Source organism: Ambystoma mexicanum, chromosome 5p (assembly GCF_040938575.1).
Source record: "Ambystoma mexicanum isolate Mex_15411 chromosome 5p, UKY_AmexF1_1, whole genome shotgun sequence".
NCBI lineage: Eukaryota > Metazoa > Chordata > Amphibia > Caudata > Ambystomatidae > Ambystoma > Ambystoma mexicanum.
Genome location: NC_090930.1, coordinates 44,189,741 through 44,216,325, shown reverse-complemented (window position 1 = coordinate 44,216,325; position 26,585 = coordinate 44,189,741). Strand labels below are relative to the sequence as shown.

General features: G+C 49.4%; 1 protein-coding gene across 1 annotated transcript in view; it reads right to left on the bottom strand.

The window, feature by feature from the left end:
• Positions 1–26,585, bottom strand: part of IL2RG (interleukin 2 receptor subunit gamma) — a 507,701-nt gene that overhangs the window by 422,571 nt on the left and 58,545 nt on the right. Inside the window, exon 4 of the mRNA XM_069612395.1 lies at positions 12,083–12,222. Within this exon, the coding sequence (XP_069468496.1) occupies positions 12,083–12,222 (140 nt within the window). The remainder of the gene's footprint in view (positions 1–12,082; positions 12,223–26,585) is intronic.

The following is a 26,585-nucleotide window of genomic DNA, read 5'->3' as shown; positions in this document are numbered from 1 at the left end:
AGAGTTGGGGAGGAATGTGTTCCTTGGTGCTCATTCATGTTCCAGCGTTAGTGATTCCCAAGAGTGACCTGATCATTGAAGAGTTTCCAAAAGTAGATGCCCATTTGAGAAAGAGAAGAGCGCTTGAATTTCTCTATCAGACCAGAAGAGAGAACTACTTCTCAGCCAAGTCAATAGAAGCCTTTGAATCCATTCCGTATGAACACAGGTTGCTCAGCAAGACTGCTTCAATGTCACAACTATCTTCATTCCTGGGATCCAGACGATGGCCAAAGCCAAATGGTTGCAAATTACCAGATGGGAGCTTCTGCAAACAATCAACACCACCATAAAGGGATTAAATGCTATCAAGGAAGAACTGAGGGCCATACAACGGATGACCCTATAGAACAGATATGTCCTTGACATGATCACTGTGATGGAAGGAGAAGTTTGCACCAAAATCAGGCCATCATTTTGCACATTCATACCTTCTCATGATGAAGAGAACGGGACCTTGACAGAGGCCATAATGCTGATGATGAACCTGCTTAACCAGATGGAAGATGAGACAGAGGACATTGCAGCTGACCGTTGGTTTGCGTCCATATTCTCATGGATTCCGCAGTGGATGGCAAACATCTTCAAGTTTCTTGGAGCAGTATTAGTGATTGTGATGTTTGGATTCTGTGTGATCAGTATAATAATTGCCCAATGTAAGAAGACAGCAAAGAAAGCCGTAGGAATGAAGATCATGATCTATGTCGAATCAGGGTTTGGACCCAAGGAATTGACAGATGAAGATGTCAGAAAATACAAAGAGGTCAGCATCATAGCACCTGAAGGAATGAAGTTCCTGTATCCGCAAAATCACGAGAAGTATGTGGGACAATGGTTTTATTGTAACCCGAAAGGACAGTGCAATTACATGACCTGGAGGTTGGATAAACATGTTAAATCAGCCGGCCCCCTGAGGGTGGTGATGAAGATCTGGCCTCCAAAGAAGCACTGTTTTAAGAGAAAATATCAAGATGTGGAAAATGGTGAAGAGGTGGTCGATGACTCGACCGGAGGGGGGAATGTAGAGGAGCAGTTGCTTGCCTCTGCAGGAAATCCCGCCCGCCTGCCTTCTGTGTGTTGGGAGCCTGAGATTGTGCCATGCTTGACACCAGCAGTTGTGACCATACCACGACGAATATTCGAAAAAAGGTACCCTCTGAGTTAACCTTATCAAATGTATTCCCAAAGTGACGACAATCTGAGGGAGGAACTTCCCGAAGGAATATGAAAAGAGTGCAAAAGAAGCTGGTGACGTCACAAGAGATGAACGTGATGCACTGAGAATACTGACTGAAGAGAATGCATGGACCTTATAGTAACTGATGACGAAGTTAAGAATCGAGTAAACCTTCATATGCGAAAAGAAGATTGCACGTGTGTTACACACTGCAGAAAATGTGAGCCGTTCAATAACTGTACAGATGCTGTAACGCAAGTAGACTAAGTGAACTTAGAAGCTGGCTATATGTAGTGAATAGACAGCAGGCGAAGCCGCCATTGTATAGAAGCTGGACATCAGTGTCATGTATTTAGTAAACCCGGACCCATGGAGAAGAAAACCTGACAACTGTATCGCAGCAAGAATTAGCTGAGATTGTGGAAACGGATGGTGAGCCTGTTTGACATGGTATCAAAGTCAAAGCCGCCAAGGCCGGTTAGCTATTCTTGAAGGCGGCAAACATGAGAAGCTGAATTACCGGGTTGGCAAACTACCTGCTGGGCCATCTCCAAACCATCCAAAATGCAGCAGTTAGACTTGTGTGCAAAATACCCAAGTTCTCTCCTCTTTCTCTTGCAATGCGCTCTCTACACTAGCTACCGGTCTCTCAACGGATTGTTTTCAAAATATTGTGTTTGATATTTTAATGCGTTTATGTCGTGGCCCCTAAATATTTATGCTCTAAAATTGAAGCATATTCTATATTCTGCACTCTCCATTCTGCGTACCAACATTTTACTGCACATCCCGTTTGAAGTTTGTTCTATCAGAAGCGATAGATGCTTCTCTGTCCTAGGCCCTCGTCTCTGAAATAATCTGGCACTAAGTCGAATCTGGGTGTGCTGTATTGTTCTAGGCTCAAAAATGTAGCCTTTTTCCTCTTCTAGGAAAGTCGAATCTGGGTGTGTTGTATTGTGCCATGCTCGAAATCTTAGCCTTTTCCCAGTCTAGGAAAGTCACTTTGGGGTTAGCCCACAACTTCAAGCGCACAACTTGGCCATGTGCGCTCCCTTGCTTCTCTAGCCGTGTGGCCTCCCTCACATCCTAGGTCCCAGCATCCTGTTCTGTTCCCCTCCTCCTGCGTTTCCCCTCCTTCCTCTGACCTCTCAGCCTTCCCTCTTCAATCTTTTGTGTACTATTCTGACATTGTATCGTGCTCCACTGTTTTCCTGGCATTACTTTGCATTGCCTGCATTCTTATTCTAGGTTACTGTTGCGTTCTGTGCCTTGTTAACTGTATTGACTGTGTTTGTGCCTCTGTGGTTCTTGATATTGTGTTGCTATCCACGGTTTGAGGCATCACATTGCAAGTGCCTGCATTCTCTACTTCTAGGTTCCCTGTTGTGCTCTTTCCTTTCTGATGGTTCTGTACTGCATTTTGATTTGTAGGTCTGTTGTTCTTGTTCTTTGTTGTGCCCCCTCCCTTTCGTGTCCCCCCCTGTGCCTCCCTTCTGTCTGCACCTCCCCGCATGACCAGTTCTCTTTACTTTTTCTTCTCCTCCTATTAATGGTGGATCCCGGTGGGAGGCCCGCCTGGCCCCCTTCCACTCCTCTAAGACCATCATTAAAGTCTACTTAAATGGCACTGCCTTGGTCCAGGGCCCTCAGGCCAAACTCTTCCGCTTTGATAGATGCTTCCCGTGCCTTACCAACTTTCTTTTCTCTCCTGCTATCCCTTTTACCCCTCTTTGGCTCCTCTGCTGCCTCCTTCCTCTGCCGCCTCTTCAGCCCCCCCTGCTGCTTCTCTGGCTACCCTGTTGCCTCCCTCCTCCGCCACCCCTCTGGCACTCTCTTCTCCCTCTCTGAATAGACTGCCTTCTCTTCCATCGTACTCTTCCCATCGTCTGTCACCTCCAACACTTCTGCAGGGTGTACCTCTGGCCTCTACCCCTCCCCAGAAGTCCTTCAAATGTGGCAACCTTTCCAGATCGCTACCCTCAACTCTTGTTCAGCTGTCAAACACTCCTCTGACATCTGCCGTCTCCTGGAAGAGCTTGATTTGGATGTACTCAGTCTCACCATGACTTGGTTCACAGCCAGGTCTGTCATGAGTTTCGCCACTCTCCTTCCTGATGGCTACAAGAACCTCTCCGAACCCAGAACCAACCGTCCCGGTGGGGGTGCTTCCTTGATTTACCCAGAGTGGATCCCTGCTTCTATCATTCTAATGCAACACTACTCGTCCTTTGAATGCTTGGTCTGCAGGTTCTCGATCTCTCCTGGACTCTCTCTCACTGTGGCCACTATCTACAGGCCGCCTGGCCAGGTCATCCTCTTCCTCTCTGAGTGGGATGACCTCTCCTCCTCGCTCCTTGCCTCTGACTCTCAACTTCTCCTTCTCGGAGACTTCAACATCTACCTGGAAGCTTCCAGCCCTTCTTCGCGACTCTTTTGCAACCTCTGAGATTCTCTCTCTCTTTTCTCCCTCTAGCCTGACTCACTCTGCAGGGCACACTCTGGATGTTCTGATCTCCTCAGACCTCCCCTTCTCTAACCCTCTCACCCTCCCCTCTCTTCGATGATCGCTTTCTCCTTTCGTCCCACCTCTCTCTCTCTTCCCTGCAGGTCAAGCCAACTCCAGCACTGCTATGTACCTTCTCGGTCTTCTGACCCATGAAGCGTGTGTCAGTTGAGGCTTTTGCTGCTACTTTCTCTCCTCCTCCTTCTCCTTTAGCTGACTCACACCATGAACAAGCCCTCTCTAACCTTCATCTCTCTATCTCTAACACTCTGGATGTCCTTTACTCTGTCATGAGGATCCGCTTTAAGCCCAAATCCAAGTGCAACTCTTGGTACAATTCTGACCGCTCTGCTCTTAAACACAAGTGTAGGGCGGCAGAGAGGAAGTGGAGAGCATCGGGTGCACTCCTTGACAAACTTGCCTGCCGCCTGCTTCAAAGGCAGTGCAGACTCTCTTTCCTCTATAAGAAGAGGACCTACATCCAAGCCCGTGTCTCTGCGGCTTCTAACAACTCGGACGAACTTTTCAAAATCTGCAAGGAGCTGGCCAATCCTGTTGCAGTGTCTACCTCTCCTGTTCCCTAGCAGGCACCTCTGAACGGCCTTAACCTCTCATTTCACTACTAAAACTCAGGAAATCCTGTCCACCCTCTCTTCCTCTACCTCCTCTTGCTCCTCCTCTACCACTCCTGGCCCATCTGAGGCCGTCTCTCCTCCTCCTTGTCCTCCTTTCCCCTGTTCACCCCTGATGATGTTTCTAGACAAGTCCGATCTAAGTCTTGTCAAAGCAGGTTCTCCTCTGCTCATCCAGGACCATCAAGGACCACCTCGACACCCTTGCTCCAGCCTTGGATGATTTCGGCAATCACTCCTTTGCCACTGGAACTTTCTCCTCCCCCTTAAGCACTCTCTTGTGCACCCCCTTCTCAAGAAGCCCTCTGCCGATCCTTCCTCTCCTGCTATCGCCCGATCGCCATCACTCCTTTCCTGGGCAAACTCTTGGAAAAGTTGGCCATCTCCCAGCTTAATCTAAATACTGAATCTGTTGGTTGCCTCCATGACCACCAATTTTGGCTTCAGAGCTGCCCGAAGCACAGAAACTGCTCTCCTGAACACCCGAGAAGACTTGCTCTCCAATCTTGACTTTAATCTTCCTTCTGTCCTCATTCTCCTTGAGCTATCCTCTGCTTTTGACACGGTCAACCATGCCATCCTGCTCAATCGCTTCCATGACAACCTTGGTATTGCTGATCAGGCCCTGGCTTGGTTGACCTCCTTTCTCACTGACCATCCCTCTCAGGTCCAACTGGGGTCTTTCCACTCTTCTATCTCTCTACTTGTGGTGTTCCACAGAGGTCTAACCTCTCACCCTGGCTCTTCAACCATTACCTGGCACCTCTAGCCTATGCTCCAATTTGCAACGTTATGCGGCTGATAGTTGTCTCTGCTTCTTCTCTCATATCAAACTGTCTGGCTGCAATTCAAGAATGGTGTGCCACCAATGATCTCTGCCTAAATGCCAGTAAGACTGAAATCCTCCTCATTGGGTCTCTCTCTCTCTCTCTCTCTCTCTCTCCTCTCTCTCTCTCTCTCTCTCTCTCTCTCTCTCTCTCTTCCTTCCTGTGCGGCTAAGAACCTTGGTGTCATCTTCAGCTCCATCCTCTCCTTCTCTCCTCACATCTCTGACGTCTGAAAGAAGTCAAACTATCAGCTGCACCACCTCAGAGGTATTCTCCCTTTTATCACTTTCTTCCAGAAGCTCACTGTCTTCAGAGCCTTGGTCCTCTCTAGGCTGGACTATTGAAAAGCCTCTTCTACATCTTCCTGCCTCTACTCTTTGACCTTTAAAACATATCCAGAACAGGACTGCAAGACTTGTCCTTGGCCTCAAGCCCAGGGATCGTATCTCTCCAGCTCTGCAATCTCTTCACTGGCTCCCTGTGGCTGCAAGGATCAGGTTCAAGACCCTCTGCATCATCCAGAAGGCTTTCTTTGGCCTCGGACTGCTCTACCTCCAACTTTCTCTAACAAAAGATCTTCCTTCTCGAGCTCTCTGCTCATCCACCTTCAAATCTCTGATGGTCAGACGCTTCTCCAAGCAGAGAGTTGGGGGAAGATCTATGTCATCGGCTGGGGCCTCCCTCTTGAACAGCCTCCCGGCTCTCTCAAACTTGAGCAGAACCACCTCCGGTTCGGGAAGCAACTCAAGACCTTCCTTTTTGCTTCCGCTTTCTCTCTTCCTCTCCCCTGCTGATGCACCTCACTGCTCCACGCACTGGTCACCTGGTAACCCTCTGAACACAGGCCCAGGCTCCTGCATGTCCAGTTGCCCTTGCACTGCCTCCGGGCTCCCCAGCACTTAGGGGTCTGTATCTGCAACCCTACAGTCCTTTCTCTCTGCACTTATCAGCCACCCGTTGGCTGCACTTGTGAGTTAACTGCACTTCCCCCCTGGCACTTTTCCCCTTCCCTCTTCCCCACACTTGCGCGATCTGAATGGCACAAGGCCTAGTAGGATTGTTATTTTGTCCTCCGTTTGTTCCCCCTCCCTTGCCTCATTGCGCCTAGAAACACTTGTGTACAGACGCGTTATAAATGCCATCATATGATATTGTATCATACAACTACAGTTTTGTTCGCTCAATTCCCTGATGACCACAAAAAATCTTTTTTCATGGCCTCTTCTCTGTTTTTTGGTTGTGGACAGCGGATTTGCTATGCCTTTTCTTCCAAATGATCTGCAATATGGATTCTGAGTAGCCTATCGTTGGGGCAGCTGTATTGTGATTTGGGGTCTGGTATATTTTGGCCCCACCAGTCCCTGGCTCCAGGTCCACAAGGCCACAAACGGGGTCTCTCCCCATATCAGGGCCCTCTAGTTGTGCCTCTCATTTCCGTGCACATCTTTCTGCTTGGACCCCCATGGACTTAATGTCAGGATCCTTCTGGATCTTATGGTCTCCCCCATCTTTTGCCACTGTCCTCCTTTCCCCGCTCCTGACGGACTGCTGTCCTAGATTATTCTTCTTAGTATTCTCCCACTTGCGGCTCTCCCTTCTCACACCACTTCCTTCGTCCCATTGCTCTTTCTCTCCTAAAGCTTGTGCCTTTCCTTATGCTTGTCAGCTTGCTCTCTCTCCGGGCTTTGCCTCCACTCCTGCACCATGTCCCCAAACTCTGACTCCACTGGTCTAGACTGGCCTTCTTTTATACTCTACCTCCTCCCTTGAGTGGTTTCTTGAGTGCCTAAGCGGGTACACCGCTGCTGGCTTATATATCAAGCTTAGGTATTGGTGGTGTTTGCTTGGCCCCATTCTCACCCCGTCCCGAGGGCAGTACATGAATTGATAGGCGATCACAGCTCTTCGGGCCGACCTTACTAGAAGGGGGCGCACTATCCTCTATGACACTCTCCTTAGTTTCATGCGTGCAGCATCACAGCCCCGGAAGCCATCCAAAGTCAGGCACACCCTAGGTATGGTGAAACTTGGGACACAAGCCCGTTCAAGTCCACTTCCTGTTCCCGTCCCTCCCACTCACTGGTAAAGTCTGTGAACGGCGAGTCTGACTGACAACAATCACTATAGACTTGTCTTCCTGATCCTTTCTCAATGGCGTGGAGTAGAGCTAGGAAGAGAATAGAGGTCATGAATGGGAGAGAGGTCCTCGGTGGTCCTGCTTATACGGCCTACGGGCTTGACATCAGAGAGTGTGCGGCCTTTCCTGGTCCATAGAGCCACTCTTACCATACTCACCCGCCTCATGGGTGGGGCTTTGTTCCAGAAGACAGTACTGGGTGGAACCCTAGGGCAAAAGCAGAAGAGGGCCACTGCCATTTTGTGATGTGTCAGTCTACTTCCGCTCAGCAGACTGTCCTGATGTCACTAGCTGTGCACGGCGGTGAAGGCCTGCTCCCGTGTGCCTGGGTTCCGCACACCATTTTCCACACAGGCCAAATCAGACAGACATTGATAAAGCATGATTGAAATATAACAGGTTGTATACGAATTGTTCATTTTACAACTGTTCGAATTACAATTGACCTTTTCACAATTGACCGAATTGTGAAGGTCAATTGTAACATATATGTGGGGGGAATCCCCCCACAACCCCCCACCCAACGTCAAACCCCCCAAAACCCCTATATATATATATATATATATATATATATATATATATATATATATATATATATATATATATATATACGGTCAATTGTGAAAAGGTCAATTGGGACCCTTTAAATTGGGTCAATTGTTCATTCGAACAATTGTAAACGAATAATTTAGGTAGTACCATATAACACAGTCACTAATGTCTTTATTAACAGTTGCTGAACCGTATGTGTGCACTTGGTCCCTTTGTTGGTGGTGGGGGAGTGAGTGAGGAGGAAGTAATGAGAAAAGGGCCCTGGGGGTTTGAAGGGGTCCACACCATGTAGTCAGTCTCTTTGTTGCTAGTGCAGGAAAGGTGGGGCAGTAGTGGCAGTAGAAAGGTAACTAGAGAGGCAGAGGAGTCCTAACCATGTGCTCTGTCTCCTTGTTGCTAAAGGGGTTCTCAATGTGTGCTTGGTCTCCTTGTTACTGGTGAGGGTGGGGGTAGGAAGGCAGTAGTGGGAGTAGAAAGTGGACTAGACTACTAGAGGTCCATACATATGCTCGGTTTCATTGTTGCTAGTGCTGGAGGGAGTGAGGTGGCAACAGTGGGAGTAGAAAGAGGACTAGTGCTAAAGAGGGAGCTTGGTCCTTACCATGTACTCAGTCTCCTTGTTATTGACCTGCTTGGTCCCCTTGTTGCTGCTGAGGGAGTTGGACGAGGTAGTGGGAGTAGAAAGGGGACTAGCAATGGAGACTGGCCCTTACTGTGTACTCCGTCTCCTTGTTACTGAAGAGGGTTCTCAATGTGTGCTTGGTCTCCTTGTTACTGGTGAGGGTGGGAGTAGGAAGGCAGTAGTGGGAGTAGAAAGTGGACGAGACTACCAGAGGTCCTTACATGTGCTCGGTTTCATTGTTGCTAGTGCTGGAGGGAGTGAGGTGGCAACAGTGGGAGTAGAAAGAGGACTAGTGCTAAAGAGGGAGCTTGGTCCTTACCATGTACTCAGTCTCCTTGTTATTGACCTGCTTGGTCCCCTTGTTGCTGCTGAGGGAGTTGGACGAGGTAGTGGGAGTAGAAAGGGGACTAGCAATGGAGACTGGCCCTTACTGTGTACTCCGTCTCCTTGTTACTGAAGAGGGTTCTCAATGTGTGCTTGGTCTCCTTGTTACTGGTGAGGGTGGGAGTAGGAAGGCAGTAGTGGGAGTAGAAAGTGGACGAGACTACCAGAGGTCCTTACATGTGCTCGGTTTCATTGTTGCTAGTGCTGGAGGGAGTGAGGTGGCAACAGTGGGAGTAGAAAGAGGACTAGTACTAGAGAGGGAGCTTGGTCCTTACCATGTACTCAGTCTCCTTGTTATTGACCTGCTTGGTCCCCTTGTTGCTGCTGAGGGAGTTGGACGAGGTAGTGGGAGTAGAAAGAGGACTAGCGATGGAGACTGGCCCTTACTGTGTACTCTGTCTCCTTGTTACTGAAGAGGGTTCTCAATGTGTGCTTGGTCTCCTTGTTACTGGTGAGGGTGGGAGTAGGAAGGCAGTAGTGGGAGTAGAAAGTGGACGAGACTACCAGAGGTCCTTACATATGCACGGTTTCATTGTTGCTAGTGCTGGAGGGAGTGAGGTGGCAACAGTGGGAGTAGAAAGAGGACTAGTGCTAAAGAGGGAGCTTGGTCCTTACCATGTACTCAGTCTCCTTGTTCTTGACCTGCTTGGTCCCCTTTTTGCTGCTGAGGGAGTTGGACGAGGTAGTGGGAGTAGAAAGGGGACTAGCGATGGAGACTGGCCCTTACTGTGTACTCCGTCTCCTTGTTACTGAAGAGGGTTCTCAATGTGTGCTTGGTCTCCTTGTTACTGGTGAGGGTGGGAGTAGGAAGGCAGTAGTGGGAGTAGAAAGTGGACGAGACTACCAGAGGTCCTTACATGTGCTCGGTTTCATTGTTGCTAGTGCTGGAGGGAGTGAGGTGGCAACAGTGGGAGTAGAAAGAGGACTAGTACTAGAGAGGGAGCTTGGTCCTTACCATGTACTCAGTCTCCTTGTTATTGACCTGCTTGGTCCCCTTGTTGCTGCTGAGGGAGTTGGACGAGGTAGTGGGAGTAGAAAGGGGACTAGCGATGGAGACTGGCCCTTACTGTGTACTCTGTCTCCTTGTTACTGAAGAGGGTTCTCAATGTGTGCTTGGTCTCCTTGTTACTGGTGAGGGTGGGAGTAGGAAGGCAGTAGTGGGAGTAGAAAGTGGACGAGACTACCAGAGGTCCTTACATATGCTCGGTTTCATTGTTGCTAGTGCTGGAGGGAGTGAGGTGGTAACAGTGGGAGTAGAAAGAGGACTAGTGCTAGAGACGAAGCTTGGTCCTTACCATGTACTCAGTCTCTTTGTTATTGACCTGCTTGGTCCCCTTGTTGCTGCTGAGGAAGTTGGACGAGGTAGTGGGAGTAGAAAGGGGACTAGCGATGGAGATAGGCCCTTACTGTGTACTCTGTCTCCTTGTTACTGAAGGGGGTTCTCAGTGTGTGCTTGGTCTCCTTGTTACTGGTGAGGGTGGGGATAGGAAGGCAGTAGTGGGAGTAGAAAGTGGACTAGACTACTAGAGGTCCTTACATATGCTCGGTTTCATTGTTGCTAGTGCTGGAGGGAGTGAGGTGGTAACAGTGGGAGTAGAAAGAGGACTAGTGCTAGAGAGGGAGATTGGTCCTTACCATGTACTCAGTCTCCTTGTTATTGACCTGCTTGGTCCCCTTATTGCTGCTGAGGGAGTTGGACGAAGTAGTGGGAGTAGGAAGGGAACCAGTGATGGAGACGGGCCCTTACCGTGTACTCCGTCTCCTTGTTACTGAAGGGGGTTCCCAATGTGTATTTGGTCTCCTTGTTACTGGTGAGGGTGGGAGTAGGAAGGCAGTAGTGGTAGTAGAAAGGGGACCAGCGATGGAGACAGGCCCTTACTGTGTACTCAGTCTCCTTGTTACTGAAGGGGGTTCTCAATGTGTGCTTGGTCTCCTTGTTACTGGTGAGGGTGGGAGTAGGAAGGCAGTAGTGGGAGTAGAAAGTGGACTAGACTGCTAGAAGTCCTTACATATGCTCGGTTTCATTGTTGCTAGTGCTGGAGGGAGTGAGGTGGTAACAGTGGGAGTAGAAAGAGGACTAGTGCTAGAGAGGGAGCTTGGTCCTTACCATGTACTCAGTCTCGTTGTTATTGACCTTCTTGGTCCCCTTGTTACTGCTGAGGGAGTTGGACGAGGTAGTGGGAGTAGAAAGCGGACTAGCAATGGAGACTGGCCCTTACGTGTACTCAGTCTCCTTGGTACTGAAGGGGGTTCTCAATGTGTGCTTGGTCTCCTTGTTACTGGGGAGGATGGGAGTAGGAAGGCAGTAGTGGGAGTAGAAAGGGGACCAGAGATGGAGACGGGCCCTTACCGTGTACTCAGTCTCCTTGTTGCTGCTGAGGGAGTTGGACGAGGTAGTGGGAGTAGAAAGGGGACCAGCAATGGAGACGGGCCCTTACCGTGTACTCAGTCTCCTTGTTGCTGCTGAGGGAGTTGGACGAGTTAGTGGGAGTAGAAATTGGACCAGAGATGGAGACGGGCCCTTACCGTGTACTCATCTCCTTGTTATTGACCTGCTTGGTCCCCTTGTTGCTGCTGAGGGAGTTGGACGAGGTAGTGGGAGTAGAAAGGGGACCAGCGATAGAGACGGGCCCTTATCGTGTACTCAGTCTCCTTGTTGCTGCTGAGGGAGCTGGACGAGATAGTGGGAGTAGAAAGGGGACCAGCGATGGAGACGGGCCTTTACCGTGTACTCAGTCTCCTTGTTGCTGCTGAGGGAGTTGGACGAGGTAGTGGGAGTAGAAAGGGGACTAGCAATGGAAACTGGCACTTACCGTGTACTCAGTCTCCTTGTTGCTGCTGAGGGAGTTGAACGAGGAGGTGGGAGTAGAAATGGGACTAGCCATGGAGACTGGCCCTTACTGTGTACTCCGTCTCCTTGTTACTGAAGGGGGTTCTCAATGTGTGCTTGGTCTCCTTGTTACTGGTGAGGGTGGGAGTAGGAAGGCAGTAGTGGGAGTAGAAAGGGGACCAGCGATGGAGACGGGCCCTTATCGTGTACTCAGTCTCCTTGTTGCTGCTGAGGGAGTTGGACGAGGTAGTGGGAGTAGAAAAGGGACCAGCGATGGAGACGGGCCCTTACGGTGTACTCAGTCCCCTTGTTGCTGCTGAGGGAGTTGGACGAGGTAGTGGGAGTAAAAAGGGGACCAGCGATGGAGACGGGCCCTTACCGTGTACTCGGTCTCCTTGTTGCTGGTGTGCTTGACTCTGAACTCCACGCAGTTGCTCTGGTAGCTGGAGTCCCACCTCAGCAGCAGCTGGTTGTTGGTTGTGCTCTCTATGGTCAGGTTCACAGGTGGATCCAGCTTTACTGCAAAATAAGACACTGACTATCAGTGGGCGATCCTCTGCGGGTCCCCCTGGCGCAAAGCTCCTCTCCCATCAAGGACCCATCCTGCGCAATGCCCTACTGCCTGAGCACCTCTTCAAGCTTGGGAAGGCCTCTGGGACAATCCTGATCACACAGGGCACTCCCACAAGTTCACAAATAAACGCCTGCATACACCAGAGGCTAAGCCGGAGCAGAGAGGAAGCGGACACAGATATGTACGCATTTATTTATTTATTTATGGAAATCACAGGGAAAGCTATGCATTTTCGGCACAAAAACATGTGCAAAATTAACCATTAATAAGAGAGTGGAGGACATGGGTGCTTTACAATGAGGTGAGAGAATGTGACTTGAAGACCAGATGTTGCAGGGGAAGGTGGAAATGCCACAGCAATGCCTGATACAGCTCTTCACCTGACCCCCTCCCCCCCCCCAAGTCATTTTACTACCAAATTAGATTCTGTCCTGAACATGGGGATTTTGGTACGACGTTCATTCATTGCACGTTTTTCTTCTTCGCTGCACTTTTTTCCGAAAATATTTTCCTGGAAAAAAAAATCTAAAAAATAGGGGCGAGCATATAAAGGGTAGGGTGGGGTGGTGTATAGGAATTTGTATTTGTATTTATTTATTTATAAAGCGCAGCCAGGCCTGGGGGCATACGGGCGCGTAAATTAGATCTGGTTACAGTTACATTTGAGTGCAGTAAACAAGAGTTACGTTACAGTTACAGATAGGTACATACTTAGTATTACAGATACATACATACATAGTCTAAGATAAATACAGTAAATTACAGGATGTGCCGTCAGCAGTCGGTCGATCTGGGATCTGGAAGGTTAGGCTGTCATAGAGTCCATATTGTGAAGCCAACGCTTCGTGTTGCGTTTGAATAGGTTAAATGAAGGTTCTGACCTAAGGAGCGCAAGAGTGTGTTCCATAGTTTAGAAGCTTGTACGGGGAAGCTGGCTCCACCCGAGTTATGGAGTTTGAATCTCGGTATGGACATAGTGTTAGCTTGTGCTGCTCTAAGTGGTCTTGATGATGTGTGGGGTGTGAGTTGGTTGGTAAGGTAGGCTGGTGCAAGGTTGGCCCTGGCTTTGTGTGTGAGGGCCAGGGTTTTGAGGGATACTCTGTGCTCTACTGGGAGCCAGTGTAGTTTGCGTCTCGTCTCAGAAATATGCGCCTTTTTAGGGATGTTGAGGGCAACCCTGATGTTATTTTGGATTACTTGCAGTTTGTTGATATTTTTGTGGCTAGTGCCTAAGTAAAGGGCATTACAATAGTCTATTTTGGATAGGACTAATGCTCTAGCAAGAGTAATGCAGTTGGGTGAGGAAATGAACGGCCTATATGCAGTGATCAGCTTGCAGGTGTAAGCGGCTGATGAAGCTACTGCATTAGTTTGTTTGGAAAAGGATAAGGTGGCATCAATGTAGATGCCAAGGGTTTTAGTGTTATTTGAAACGGGGATGGGATTGCCATCTATAGTGAAAGATTTGAAAGCGGAATTAAGATTTTTGAGTTTGGCGTGAGTGCCAAGGATGATCAACTCAGTTTTTTCGTCATTGAGACACAGTCCATGATGTGCCATCCATGCTTGTATTACTGAGTATATTTCATTGAGGGTTTTGCTGTCTGTTTCATAGTTACCCGAGATAGGAATGAGTATCTGGGTGTCGTCCGCGTAATTAGTATACGTGACACCCAGATAGTCAAGGATATCAAAGAGGGGCTTTGTGAATACATTATAGAGCGTCGGGGACACACAAGATCCTTGCGGGACTCCACAAGGTACTGGTGAGGGGTCAGCAGAATCAGTGGGAGAGAATACCCTCATGGTTCTGTTCGCCAAGAAGGAACTGATCCAAGCAGTGGCTGCGTCTGAAAAGTGTGCTGCAGTTTTCAAGTGGTGACAAAGTGTTTGGTGGTTAACCAAGTCAAAAGCTGCTGACAGGTCAAGCAGTAAGAGGAGTGCAAGTTTGCCATTGTCTTTCAGGATTTGGATCTGGGTAGTGAGATCTATTAATGCAGTTTCCGTACCGTGTCTGGGTCGGAAGCCGGATTGCCTTAGTCCCAGGAGATTGTTTGATTCTAGGTAGGTCTGTATTTGTAGATAGGCTGCTCTGTCCAGTATTTTTAATAAGAAAGGTACGGTAGTTATCGGCCTATAGTTAGACGGGTTGGCTGGGTCAAGAGTAGGTTTTTTGAGAAGTGGAATGACCCACGCGTCTTTTAGGTTGTCAGGTACTACTCCGGATTTGAAGGAGGCATTGATGAAGTTGGTAATAAATGGTGCCAAGTCGTGTGCGGCTGCTTTGATGATCGGGGCCGGGCAGGGATCACCTTGTCAGTTTGATGGTTTAAGTGTCCTAATGATGTTTTCTACTTCCCAGATTGAGAGGGGTGAGAAACTGAGAGGTTTACAAGTTGACTTAGAGGTAGGTGATTTGTTAGGTAATTGTTTGTAGTCAGGGTCAGCTAGTAGCAGGGATTTTTTCGCGTTGATTTTAGATTGTAGGCGAACTATTTTATCTAATAAGGCCTTCTGAATATTCCTACACCATAGTGCGTCAGTAACACATTTGTCAGTCGGGGCAATAGGGGATTCTAGTTATTTTAGAATCTTAAAAAGTTATTTTGTGTTGGATTCCGCTTGTGTAATAAAATGACGGGAAGGGGGGTTTAGGGATGGGACGGCAGCCCCCAAATAAAAATTGAGGATCTTTTTCGGCAAAACATTTTCAGCAAAAAGTGCTGCGGAAAAAAACTGGTCGATGAATAAACATAGAACGGGTCATTTTAGTGAATGAACGTCTTATGCTTTATGAAAGAAACAATGCTTAGCGCTCAAGACGAGCCTTTAGAGGTTCAGGCTTTGACCTGAATGGCAGGCTAGTGCTGGGCTACAGCTCAACCAGCACTCACCAAAGGCCAGCTTCATCACTCGCACACATTGCTAATGACCCGAGACTCAGAGGAACAACTTTGGTGCTGCTGCGAATGGTATCCAGAGCCCCCATTCCCTCTGCATGCCACCTTCATTCTCCGTTTCAACTCCACTGTTCAGTTCCCTTTTTTGCAATAGACATGTTACACATCAAAAACAATAAGTCCAGACACTATATTATAGAATGCCCTTTCCATGTCTGTAGCCACCACATAGATGTAGGTTCTCTTTCATGTGCAGCTGTGCTGGAGAACGGGGCTGTCAGCTGTTTGCTCAGCAGGTGTACTTCAGGGGTTTACTTATAGGTGTATATTTAGGAGGTCGGTGTGGCGTGTCTATGGAGGAGGAACATGTGTGGTGCCTCCTTGATGTCAATGAGGGTTTTCTGTTTGGGAGGGCTAGACAGGGCATGTTGAAGGAATACATCAGGTGTGTTGTTTGTGTGGTACTCAGGAAAGGTTTTCTTTTCGGAATGTTTCCCTTCACTTCCTTTCATCGTCGACAGCACTGCCGCAGGGCTGCACTACCGCTGCACTGCCGCAGGGCTGCACTACCGCTGCACTATCTGGAGTTTTCCATTGACTTGGAAAGTGAGGGAGGGCTTTTCATCCTCACTTCCCTGCTGCATTCATTTTTGTTCCAGGGACACGGGGTCACTTTTTTGGATTACCAATGCTGGGGGCCCCCTCCCATTACTCTAGCATCTGAGGTTTCCTTATGACACCCCTGACCCCCCACTTTCTGTGAAGTGCTGCCAGGGGCTCCTTTCCCATGCCCTATGGCGCTTTGAGTGCACTGTGTGGCCCCTGTCCCTGCCAGTACTGCGGATGTCAGTTTTGTCTTGTATGACATGTGCTTTAGTCGTGCAACACAAGCCATCTTTCATGGAGGGCCGTGAGGACACTGTGTGTCCCCTTTATTTTGTTGGAAGTAACAGTTGTCTTACTTCCCAGGTTTCTTCTCAACAATTGATGTACACTGTGCAGAGTCCTCAAAGGGCACTTTATTGTAAATTGGGCACAATTCATTATTTCACAAATTTTCCACTCATCTGATGGTTACTTTGTTTCAATTCCATGTGATTTCCTCATAACTCCATAGTTGCTTGACATGATTCTGGGGTGACCCTCTTGTGCATTAGGGTGTCTGTTTCATACATGCTATACACTTCAGATGGGAAGAATGCAGCAGACCAGTGTGCCTTCTACTTTCTGTTCTGTACCCTGGGAAGGGGTCGGTCATGTTTACCACCGCCCTGTGTGGCAGGGCAGGAAGGGACCCAAGTCCCTGCCAGGCCTGAGAATGAGTGCAGTTCATTGGGGGCAGTACCCAACCCTCAGGGCAGTGGCAATGGGCCGTCTTTGCCCACTTTCCAAAAGGTAAGAGTCACCACGGTAGGGTGAGTGTTAGGGAAATGCGACGAGATGAGCAGGGTTGGTTTAGAGTTCGAATTTGGGGTTTAGAGGCTGGGTTAATGGAGAGTTAGGATTCGAATTTCGGTCCTCGTTAAAAATTAATTATAGGGTTCAGGAGGTGCCAAGATCAATATTTGCCGACCTGCAACCCGCATTAAGTTAGTATTAATGTAACTTTATGTACGATCTTGATGTGAGCACCCCTATTTCACCAGTGTTGACACGACCCGCACTCAATCTGATACCAGGTTTTCCACGGTGCAGTGTGGTTCCTGTGGGCCATTAGCTTGGTGGTGACAGAGGCATGCAATCTTATACCAGGTTTCCCACGGTGCAGTGTGACTCCTGTGAGCCATTAGCTTGGTGGTGGCAGCAGCATGCAATCTGATAGCAGGTTTTCCATGGTGCAGAGTGGTTCCCGTGAGCCATTAGCTTGGTGGTGGCAGCAGCATTCAATCTTATACCAGGTTTTCCATGGTGCAGTGTAGCTCCTGTGTGCCATTAGCTTGGTGGTGGCAGCAGCATGCAATCGGATACCAGGTTTTCCATGGTGCAGTGTGGCTCCTGTGTGCCATTAGCTTGGTGGTGGCAGCAGCATGCAATCTGATACCAGGTTTTCCATGGTGCAGTGCGGCTCCTGTATGGCATTAGCTTGGTGGTGGCAGCAGCATGCAATCTGATACCAGGTTTTCCATCGTGCAGTGTGGCTCCTGTGTGCCATTAGCTTGGTGGTGGCAGCAGCATGCAATCGGATACCAGGTTTTCCAGGGTGCAGTGTGGCTCCTGTGAGCCATTAGCTTGGTGGTGGAAGCAGCATGCAATCGGATACCAGGTTTTCCATGGTGCAGTGTGGCTCCTGTGTGCCATTACCTTGGTGATGGCAGTAGCATGCAATATGATACCAGGTTTACATGGTACAGTTTGGCTTTTGTGTGCCATTAGCTTGGTGGTGGCAGCAGCATGCAATCGGATACCAGGTTTTCCATGGTGCAGTGTGGCTCATGTGTGCCATTAGCTTGGTGGTGGCAGCAGCATGCAATCTGATACCAGGTTTTCCATGGTGCAGTGTGGCTCCTGTGAGCCATTAGCTTGGTGGTGGCAGCAGCATGCAATCGGATACCAGGTTTTCCATGGTGCAGTGTGGCTCCTGTGTGGCATTAGCTTGGTGGTGGCAGCAGCATGCAATCGGATACCAGGTTTTCCATGGCGCAGTGTGGGCCCTGTGTGCCATTAGCTTGGTGGTGGCAGCAGCATGCAATCTGATACCAGGTTTTCCATGGTGCAGTGTGGTTCCTGTGAGCCATTAGCTTGTTGGTGGCAGCAGCATGCAATCGGATACCAGGTTTTCCATGGTGCAGTGTGGTTCCTGTCTGCCATTAGCTTGGTGGCGGCAGCAGCATGCAATCGGACACCAGGTTTTCCATGGTGCAGTGTGGTTCCTGTGTGCCATTAGCTTGTTAGTGAGCAGCATGCAATCTTATACAAGGTTTTCCATGGTGCAGTGCGGTTCCTGTGGGCCATTAGCTTGGTGGGGGCAGCAGCATGCAATCCTATACCAGGTTTTCCACGGTGCAGTGTGGTTCCTGTGAGCCATTAGCTTGGTGGTAGCAGCAGCATGCAATCTTATACCAGGTTTCCCACGGTGCAGTGTGACTCCTGTGAGCCATTAGCTTGGTGGTGGCAGCAGCATGCAATCTGATACCAGGTTTTCCATGGTCTAGTGTGGCTCCTGTGAGCCATTAGCTTGGTGGTGGCAGCAGCATGCAATCTGATACCAGGTTTTCCATGGTGCAGTGTGGCATTAGCTTAGTGGTGTCAGCAGCATGCAATCGGATACCAGGTTTTCCAGGGTGCAGTGTGGCTCCTGTTAGCCATTAGCTTGGTGGTGGCTGCAGCATGCAATTGGATACCAGATTGTCCATGGTGCAGTGTGGCTCCTGTGTGGCATTAGCTTGGTGGTGTCAGCAGCATGCAATCGGATACCAGGTTTTCCAGGGTGCAGTGTGGCTCCTGTGAGCCATTAGCTTGGTGGTGGCAGCAGCATGCAATCGGATACCAGGTTTTCCATGGTGCAATGTGGCTCCTGTGTGGCATTATCTTGGTGGTGGCAGCAGCATGCAATCGGATACCAGGTTTTCCAGGGTGCAGTGTGGCTCCTGTGAGCCATTAGCTTGGTGGTGGCAGCAGCATGCAATCGGACACCAGGTTTTCCATGGTGCAGTGGGGCTCCTGTGTGCCATTACCTTGGTGATGGCAGTAGCATACAATCTGATACCAGGTTTTCCATGGTGCAGTGTGGCTTTTGTGTGCCATTAGCTTGGTGGTGGCAGCAGCATGCAATCTGATACCAGGTTTTCCATGGTCAAGTGTGGCTCCTGTGTGCCATTAGCTTGGTGGTGGCAGCAGCATGCAATCAGATACCAGGTTTTCCAGGGTGCAGTGTGGCTCCTGTGAGCCATTAGCTTGGTGGTGGCAGCAGCATGCAATCCGATACCAGGTTTTCCATGGTGCAGTGTGGCTCCTGTGTGGCATTATCTTGGCGGTGGCAGCAGCATGCAATCGGATACCAGGTTTTCCAGGGTGCAGTGTGGCTCCTGTGAGCCATTAGCTTGGTGGTGGCAGCAGCATGCAATCGGATACCAGGTTTTCCATGGTGCAGTGTGGCTCCTGTGTGCCATTACCTTGGTGATGGCAGTAGCATGCAATCTGATACCAGGTTTTCCATGGTGCAGTGTGGTTCCTGTGAGCCATTAGCTTGGTGGTGGCAGCAACATGCCATCTGATACCAGGTTTTCCACAGTGCAGTGTGGTTCCTGTGAGCCATTAGCTTGGTGGTGGCAGCAGATTCAAGCCATCTGATACTAGGTTTTCCATGGTGTAGTGTGGTTCCTGTGAGCCATTAGCTTGGTGGTGGCAGCCACATGCAATACCTTGAGTAGGTATTTCCTATCAAGCCTCAATAGAGTGTCAGTGACTGTGTTTCACGCTGACGGCCAGAGCTAACTGAGCCGCAGGGTTCTTGGTATGCCATTCACTGCCCTTTACAATAGCCTTCAGACCAAGGACGCCGAGCACGCGGGGGTTCCAGTGCCCAAGACCCCACGCCCCGCCCCACCAGGAAAGGCAATCTGCGTAAAAGTCCCTATACTTTCAACAGGACATTTTTGTTTCTGGGGGGGGGGACTCGGGAAAAACAGAAGTCAGTGCCCCTGTTTGTGACGGGTTGCATGCTGCTGGGGGGTAATAGTGACTGGCAGGAAATGTGGCTGAGCCGTGCACTGCGCCTAGCTCACCATTTCCCCTGTGCTCTCTCTGTAGGTCACTCCCATTGGGGACACCCACACTTAAAGTAACCAATAGGGGCAGTCCTTTCTGCAAGATGCTGCTTTCCTAGTTCATAGGAAGGCTTCTTTGATGCATCCCTGGTAAGGAGCACTATCTAATTAATTTATTAATTTATTTTTAACATTTTTGTAACACCCAGACCCAAGGGTATCACAACGTTTTGTTCATAAGTGGAATAACTGCTGAACCCATATGCATGCATTAGTAATGGCCGAACCCCAAACCCTCACCCATAATGATAGGCTCACAACTTGTATCAAGTGTTGGCAATAAAAGGCCGTAGGATTTTATTGTACAGATATGGGCTATGGCAATAACAATATCACATATCATGATGGTATCATACTTTTGGGCACCGGGTCCTGAGGTTACCCCCTCTGACCCGTGCCGGCTTCTTGTGTCCCACGACTTGTGGGCACCGTACAGTGCCTTGTACTTCTTTTTGTTCTTCCCCCCTTTTTGTAGGGTGGGTGGGGTCTGTGGTAAAGAAGCAAGAAGATTTGGAAGACACTGAGTAAACAGTGCACCTCCTGTTTGCTTGGGTCCCCGTTCAGGGTCCACAAACAGATTGTGTTTACTCTGAGCATGCTGCTCTCATTTATAGGACCCAGGGGGGCCCTGGGTCTTTGTTGTGTATGTGGTGGGGGCTGCTGTTGTCACAGCCCCCGGCCGGATAGCCGACTGTCTGGCCCCCTGGTGGGGGCAGATCTTTTGAACCTGGGCCCTGCCTGACGATTGTTTTCCTTATGGCGCTTAGCACCTTGCAGTTTGGAGGAAGGGTGAGATGACTGTTCGCACCCTACCCTTCCGTGGCTTTGTGCTGCCGAGACTGCGTGTGTCCGTAGCTGGGGGGAAGGAGAGGAGCAGGCGCGGGGGGTTGGGGCTGCCCCTCTCCCAGCTGCCGATGGTAACAGCAGTTACCCTGCTTCGCTTGTGGGATGCCCATGCAGCATTGCCCATAACTGCTGAACCCATATGCATGCATTAGTATTGGCCGAACCCCAAACCCTCTCCCGTAATGATAGGCTCACAACTTGTGTCCAGTGTTGGCAATAAAAGGCCATAGGATTTTATTGTACAGATATGGGTTATGGCAATAACAATAGCACATATCATGATGGTATCATACTTTTGGGCACCGGGTCCTGAGGTTACCCCCTCTGACCTGTGCCGCCACACACACGGGCAGGTTGCCGGCTGACCCTGTTCCCACAAGAGTATGTCCTAGAGACAGCCCCTGTGAGCAAGTGTTGCATTGATTTCCTGAAAGAAATGCTCCATGCCCTGGCTAGACAGATGGGTGCCGTCGAGAAAGAGGTCTGGGTTGCCTAGTGTAATGGCTGGGTGTTTTATGAAACCCAGTCCTCTTGTCATACAGAATCTCTCTATCGTCCTGTTCAATTTTCTTCTGGATATGTCTACAGATTTGTAGCGGTTGGCCCCTAGCCATTTCTTTCTTGGTAAGATGGCTGAGAAGTATATTTCAGTACCCCTCTAGTTGTGCGAGATGCCTGTTAGGGAGGAGCAGATTTCTTCGCATAGGATGCGTCTAGCCGTGTTGACTAGGTCGTTGCCCCCTAGATGGAAGATCAGGAATTCTGGGGGGTCCCTGTATGGCACCAGTTCTGCTAGTGTTTCGTGGACGTCGGCCCACCTCAGGCCTCTGTATCCCCACCATGAAGTAATGGTGTTTTTCTGAAAGGTGGCCCTTCTTTAGGCTCTTCTGCGCATCTGCCTGTCCTGAAAACGAATGAGTGGCCCACTATCCATGCTGATCGGAGTGTGGTCCTCGATTCGCCTGTTGTTTCTGTGGTGGTGGGAGGGAGGGAAAAGAAAGACATTTTTTAGGGAGGATGGCTATATCAGTTGTGGTCTGATATATCTTTTATAACAGTCTGACTTCCATCCCCCTATGTTTTTTAGCTGTTGCGGTGCTAAGCCTCCCTGCCATGCTGCAGTGGCGGCACCTATCCTGAAGGAATGAATGCCGAACTGTTTGGGATCCCACCCTGCTTTGCTGATTGCTTTTATCAGCACTCCTTTAAATTGGTAGCGGCTTAGGGCCGATGCATCCTTGTGGATTAAAAAACTCCCCCCCACTTTGGGTCGTTGTGCGTAATAGAGGTTGGTGATGCAAACCGGACAGTTTGTTGCTTCATCAATGCAACAAATGTTGATGGTTCTTTTTGCACCCGTTTTCGACTGTTGCATTTCTATGTTAACACTCTCCTGTCTCACCCTGATTTCCATGACACCCAGGCCGTTTGTGGCCTTGATGCTGGAAGCGATGAGTTCTCCTACCCGGAAAGCCCCAAAGTAGGCTAGGAAAAATGCTGTTTTAAACAACATTATCTCGTATGGGTGCCAACATATGGCTTCCAACTGGCTTGCTATCTGCACCAGTTTGCTTAAATCAAGGGGTCGGCAGGTGTCCACTTGGACACCCTCTATTCTGCCCCATCCCTTCATTGCATAAGAGATGAGGGCGTTCTGGGCGGGGTCTGAATCGCCCCGTATTTTTGTAAAATATGAAATTGCCACCAGGTGTCTTTTAGCCCAATCCCTTTTGAAACCTTGTTCCCGAGCCCATTTTAAAAATACTTCTATATCTTTAATCGTTATTAATTCTACGTGGTTTACACCTGTGGCCTTAAATACTGTTTGCAAACACTTACTGTACTGTGTTGCAATGGTGCTTGCCACCGCCCTCTCTGCCATCTCTGTTAGGAAGCCTGTGAGGTTGTTGGCACCCGTTGTTGATGTGCCTGATTCTTGTTGGGCATCCCGGCCTGGGCTCTCTGGCTGTGGCGTTGATGCCAATGTGTTGTTGGCACCCGTTTTAGAGGTGCCTGCTTTGTATTGGTCATCCCGGCCTGAACTCTCTGGTGCTGGCATTGATGCCAATGTGTTGTTGGCACCCGTTTTAGAGGTGCCTACTTTGTATTGGTCATCCCAGCCTGCACTCTCTGGTGCTGGCGTTGAGGCCAATGTGTTGTTGGCACCCGTTTTAGAGGTGCCTGGTTTCGTTGGGCATCCCGGCCTGTGCTCTCTGGCGTTGGTGTTGATGCCATTATTCTTGTCTTCCCATTATTGTCCAGCATTCTCCTGGCATTGGCGTCATCTGTTCTTGGGCGTGCAGCGCTAGCTCTCAGAATCTTGTCCACTGGAAGTGAGATAAGGCATCAGCAATGTTATTATCTGCCCCTGAAATGTGCTCCACTCTGAGTACAACGTTTACTTGTAGTGTGACTGTTGTAATGGCTCGTAATACTTTCAGTACTAAAGGGCATTTCGTAGACCTTCTGTTTATGGAGCCCACTACAGCCATGTTATCGCACCAGATCAAAAGTTTCGTATTTGCTAGTCGCCTGCCCCAGATGTGTAATGTTAGCCAGATGGGGAATATTTCTAGTAAGGTGATGTTTCTTGTCCACCCTGCAGCTTGCCATGAATTGGGCCAGTGTCCTGCCACCCATTCAGAGTCTAGTATGGCTCCAAACCCCTTGCTCCCAGCTGCGTCGGTGTATAGGACCCTGTTTGACCGGGTATTTAAAGGCGTTCACCAAAGTAAAGACCCGTTGAAATCTCTGAGGAATTTTCCCCATGTTTCCAGGTCCTGTTTCACCTCTCTGCCTAGCCGGATATGCAAGTGTGGTTTGGTGAGTGATTTGATTTTGAACTCTAGGCTTCTGGAAAATATCCTCCCTTGAGGTATTATTCTGGATGCGAAATTGAGGCTGCCTTCTAAGGATTGTATTTCCTTTACTGTCCCCTTTTCTTTCGTTATCAGGTTTTGTATTTTTACCAGGAGTTCTGATATTTTTATTTTGGGGATTCTGCAGAGCCCCTTTGCTGTGTCTATTTCGATGCCCAGAAAGATTATGTTTGTGTCTGGTTTGGTGGTTTTTTTCCCCCGCTAGGGGAATTCCCCACTGTGCGGCCATGTGCTCCAGATTTGCTAAAGCCCTGCCGCATTCCCCGGAGTTTGGTGGCCCTATGACCATGACATCGTCTAGGTAATGCACTATTTTTGTCCCTGGTCTCTGCTTTAGGAAAGCCCATTGGAAAAAGGAACTGAATTGCTCAAATAGTGCTCAGGATACTGCGCATCCCATGGGGAGGCATCTATCTACATAGAATTTGTTGTTAAAAGTGAAACCTAGCCACTGCTGTGACTCTGGGTGGACTGGCAAGAGTCTGAAAGCAGATTCGATGTCCAGCTTGGCCATCAAGGCGTTTCACCCGCACTCTTGTATGATATGATATGATATGGCATTTGTAACACATCTATACACAAGTGTTTCAAGGCGCGACGAGGCGAGGGGAGAGGGAACAAAGGGAGACAGACAACGATCCTACTAGGCCAGGTGTCATTCAGACCGCGCAAGTGCAGGGGGAGAGGGGACTGGGAAAAGTGGAAGGGGAGAGGGGGAAAGTTCTGTACATGGTTAGTAGAATACAAGATAATTAATAGGGACAGCTGGTGGCAAGTGCAAGGAAAGTGCAATACGTGGTTAGTAGAATACAAGATAAATAATAGGGCCAGCTGGTGGCAAGTGCAAGGTAAGTGCCGGGAGAAGGGGCTGTAGGATACAGAGACAGTCCCGTAGTGCAGGTAGGCAGTGCAGGGAAGAGAGGCTTGGCCAAGGACCGAGATCGGTGAGTGGCCCAGTTGCAGATTCAGTGCAGGTTCAGTGATTTTCGCAGGAGATAGAGGGAGAGAAAGCAGAGGCAAAGAGGAAGGTTTTGAGGTGCTTCCGGAACCTGAGATGGTTCTCCTCAAGTTTCAGGGAGGCAGGAAGGCTGTTCCAGAGGGAGGCCCCAGCTGCGGAGAGAGATCTACCCCCAGCTTGTTGCTTGGAGAAGCGGCTGACCCTGAGGTAGTTGGAGGTGGATGAGCGAAGAGCTCGAGAGGGAAGATATTTAGGAAGAGAGAGTTGAAGGTATTTTGGCCCATGGCCCCAGAAGACCTTGTGGACAATGCAGAGGGTTTTGAACTTAATCCTCACAGCCACTGGGAGTCAGTGTAGTGATTTCAGTCCTGGAGAGATAAGGTCCTTGGGCTTGAGGCCAAGGACAAGTCTCGCAGTCCTGTTCTGGATGAGTTGCAAAGGGCAGAGAGTAGAGGCAGGAAGATTTAGATAGAGGCTGTTACAGTTGTCCAGCTTCGAGAGAACCAGGGCTCTGGAGACAGTGAGCTTCTGGGGGAAGGAGAGGAAAGGGAGGATACCTCTGAGGAGGTGTAGCTGGTAGTGTGACTTCTTAGAGAGGTCAGATATGTGAGGAGAGAAAGAGAGTGTGGAGTCGAAGATGACCCCAAGGTTTTTTGCCTTGCAGGTAGGCGCAGGAAGAGGACCAAGGGAGGCTGGCCAGAGAGCTGCAGGGAAGGAGGGAGTGGGTGTACCGATGAGTAGATCTCAGTCTTACTGGCATTAAGGCAGAGGTCGTTGGCGGCACACCATTCCTGGATAGCAGAGAGACAGTCAGAGATGAGGGAAGGGGAAGAGGAGGCTGTGGGTAGCCTGAAAATGAGCTGGGTATCATCCGCGTAGCACTGAAAGTTGGGACAGAGAGCGGCGATGCGGTGAGCAAGAAGTGCCAGATACTGGTTGAACAGCCAGGGGGAGAGGTTAGAACCCTGGGGGGGTTATCATCTGCGTAGCACTAGTATGAGCCTTACCGCTTCTTGGAAATGCGTGTAAGATACGGCGGATTCTGTGTGTGGGATGCCGTCGTTTAAAGACTGGCCTTTAGGGTAGGAGAGGTGATGGTTTAGCCCCATTTTCCCAGGCTCTTTTTTGGGGACCAGGCCTAGTGGAGATATTAAATAGTTCTTTAAAAGCATGGCGTCCCAGGGACCTGCTACCCTGCCTAGTTGCAGTTCTTTCTTGCTTTTGGTTTCTACTATCTGGGGGTTGTCCCTGGCTGACTTTCGGTTCATCGGGATGTTATGTGACCCAGTGCCCTTAAATGGGATGGAAAACCTTTGGTGAAACCCCGCCATAGTATCCTGCTGGTTTCCTTGTCTGGGTAGTTGTTTAGGGCGTCCCTAAAGTTGCCCGGGTTGATGGGTGTTCATCCTGGTTCTAAAATTGGGATATCATTCTTTCTTGGCTGGTAGTCTGGTGCAGTTGCTTGCTGCATGGTCGCTGTTGCAGTTTGTGCAGGCGTGTTTGTACCAGCATTCATTGCCCCATGTACACTGGTTTTTCCCAAAATGTCTGCATGGGATGTTGGATTTGGCAGCCTGCTGTTTGTTCTGTCTGTGGGCATTATTTTTAGCTGCCCAAGGCTGGTTCCTCCGAAAGGGCTGCTCCCCTTTTTTGGATTTATCATTGTCATGGGATTTGCTTCCTTGCAAATTTTTGCTATTTTTGGAAGAAGAATGCATGGTATCTTCTTCCTGGGGAGGTTCGGCGTTGAGGGTGTATAAATCGTACTGGACTTCATCCCACCCAATGGCTGGCCTTTCTGACATGCTCCTCCTAAATCTGATGTCGTATGCTAGCCATGTCTTCCCCCTCTGTGTTACTTTTACTTCCCTTATTTTATCAACGTATGCCCATATCTTCCTACCATCCAGGGGAATTTTTATTCATATATTGTTGCTAAAATGGCAAAGGCCTGTAACC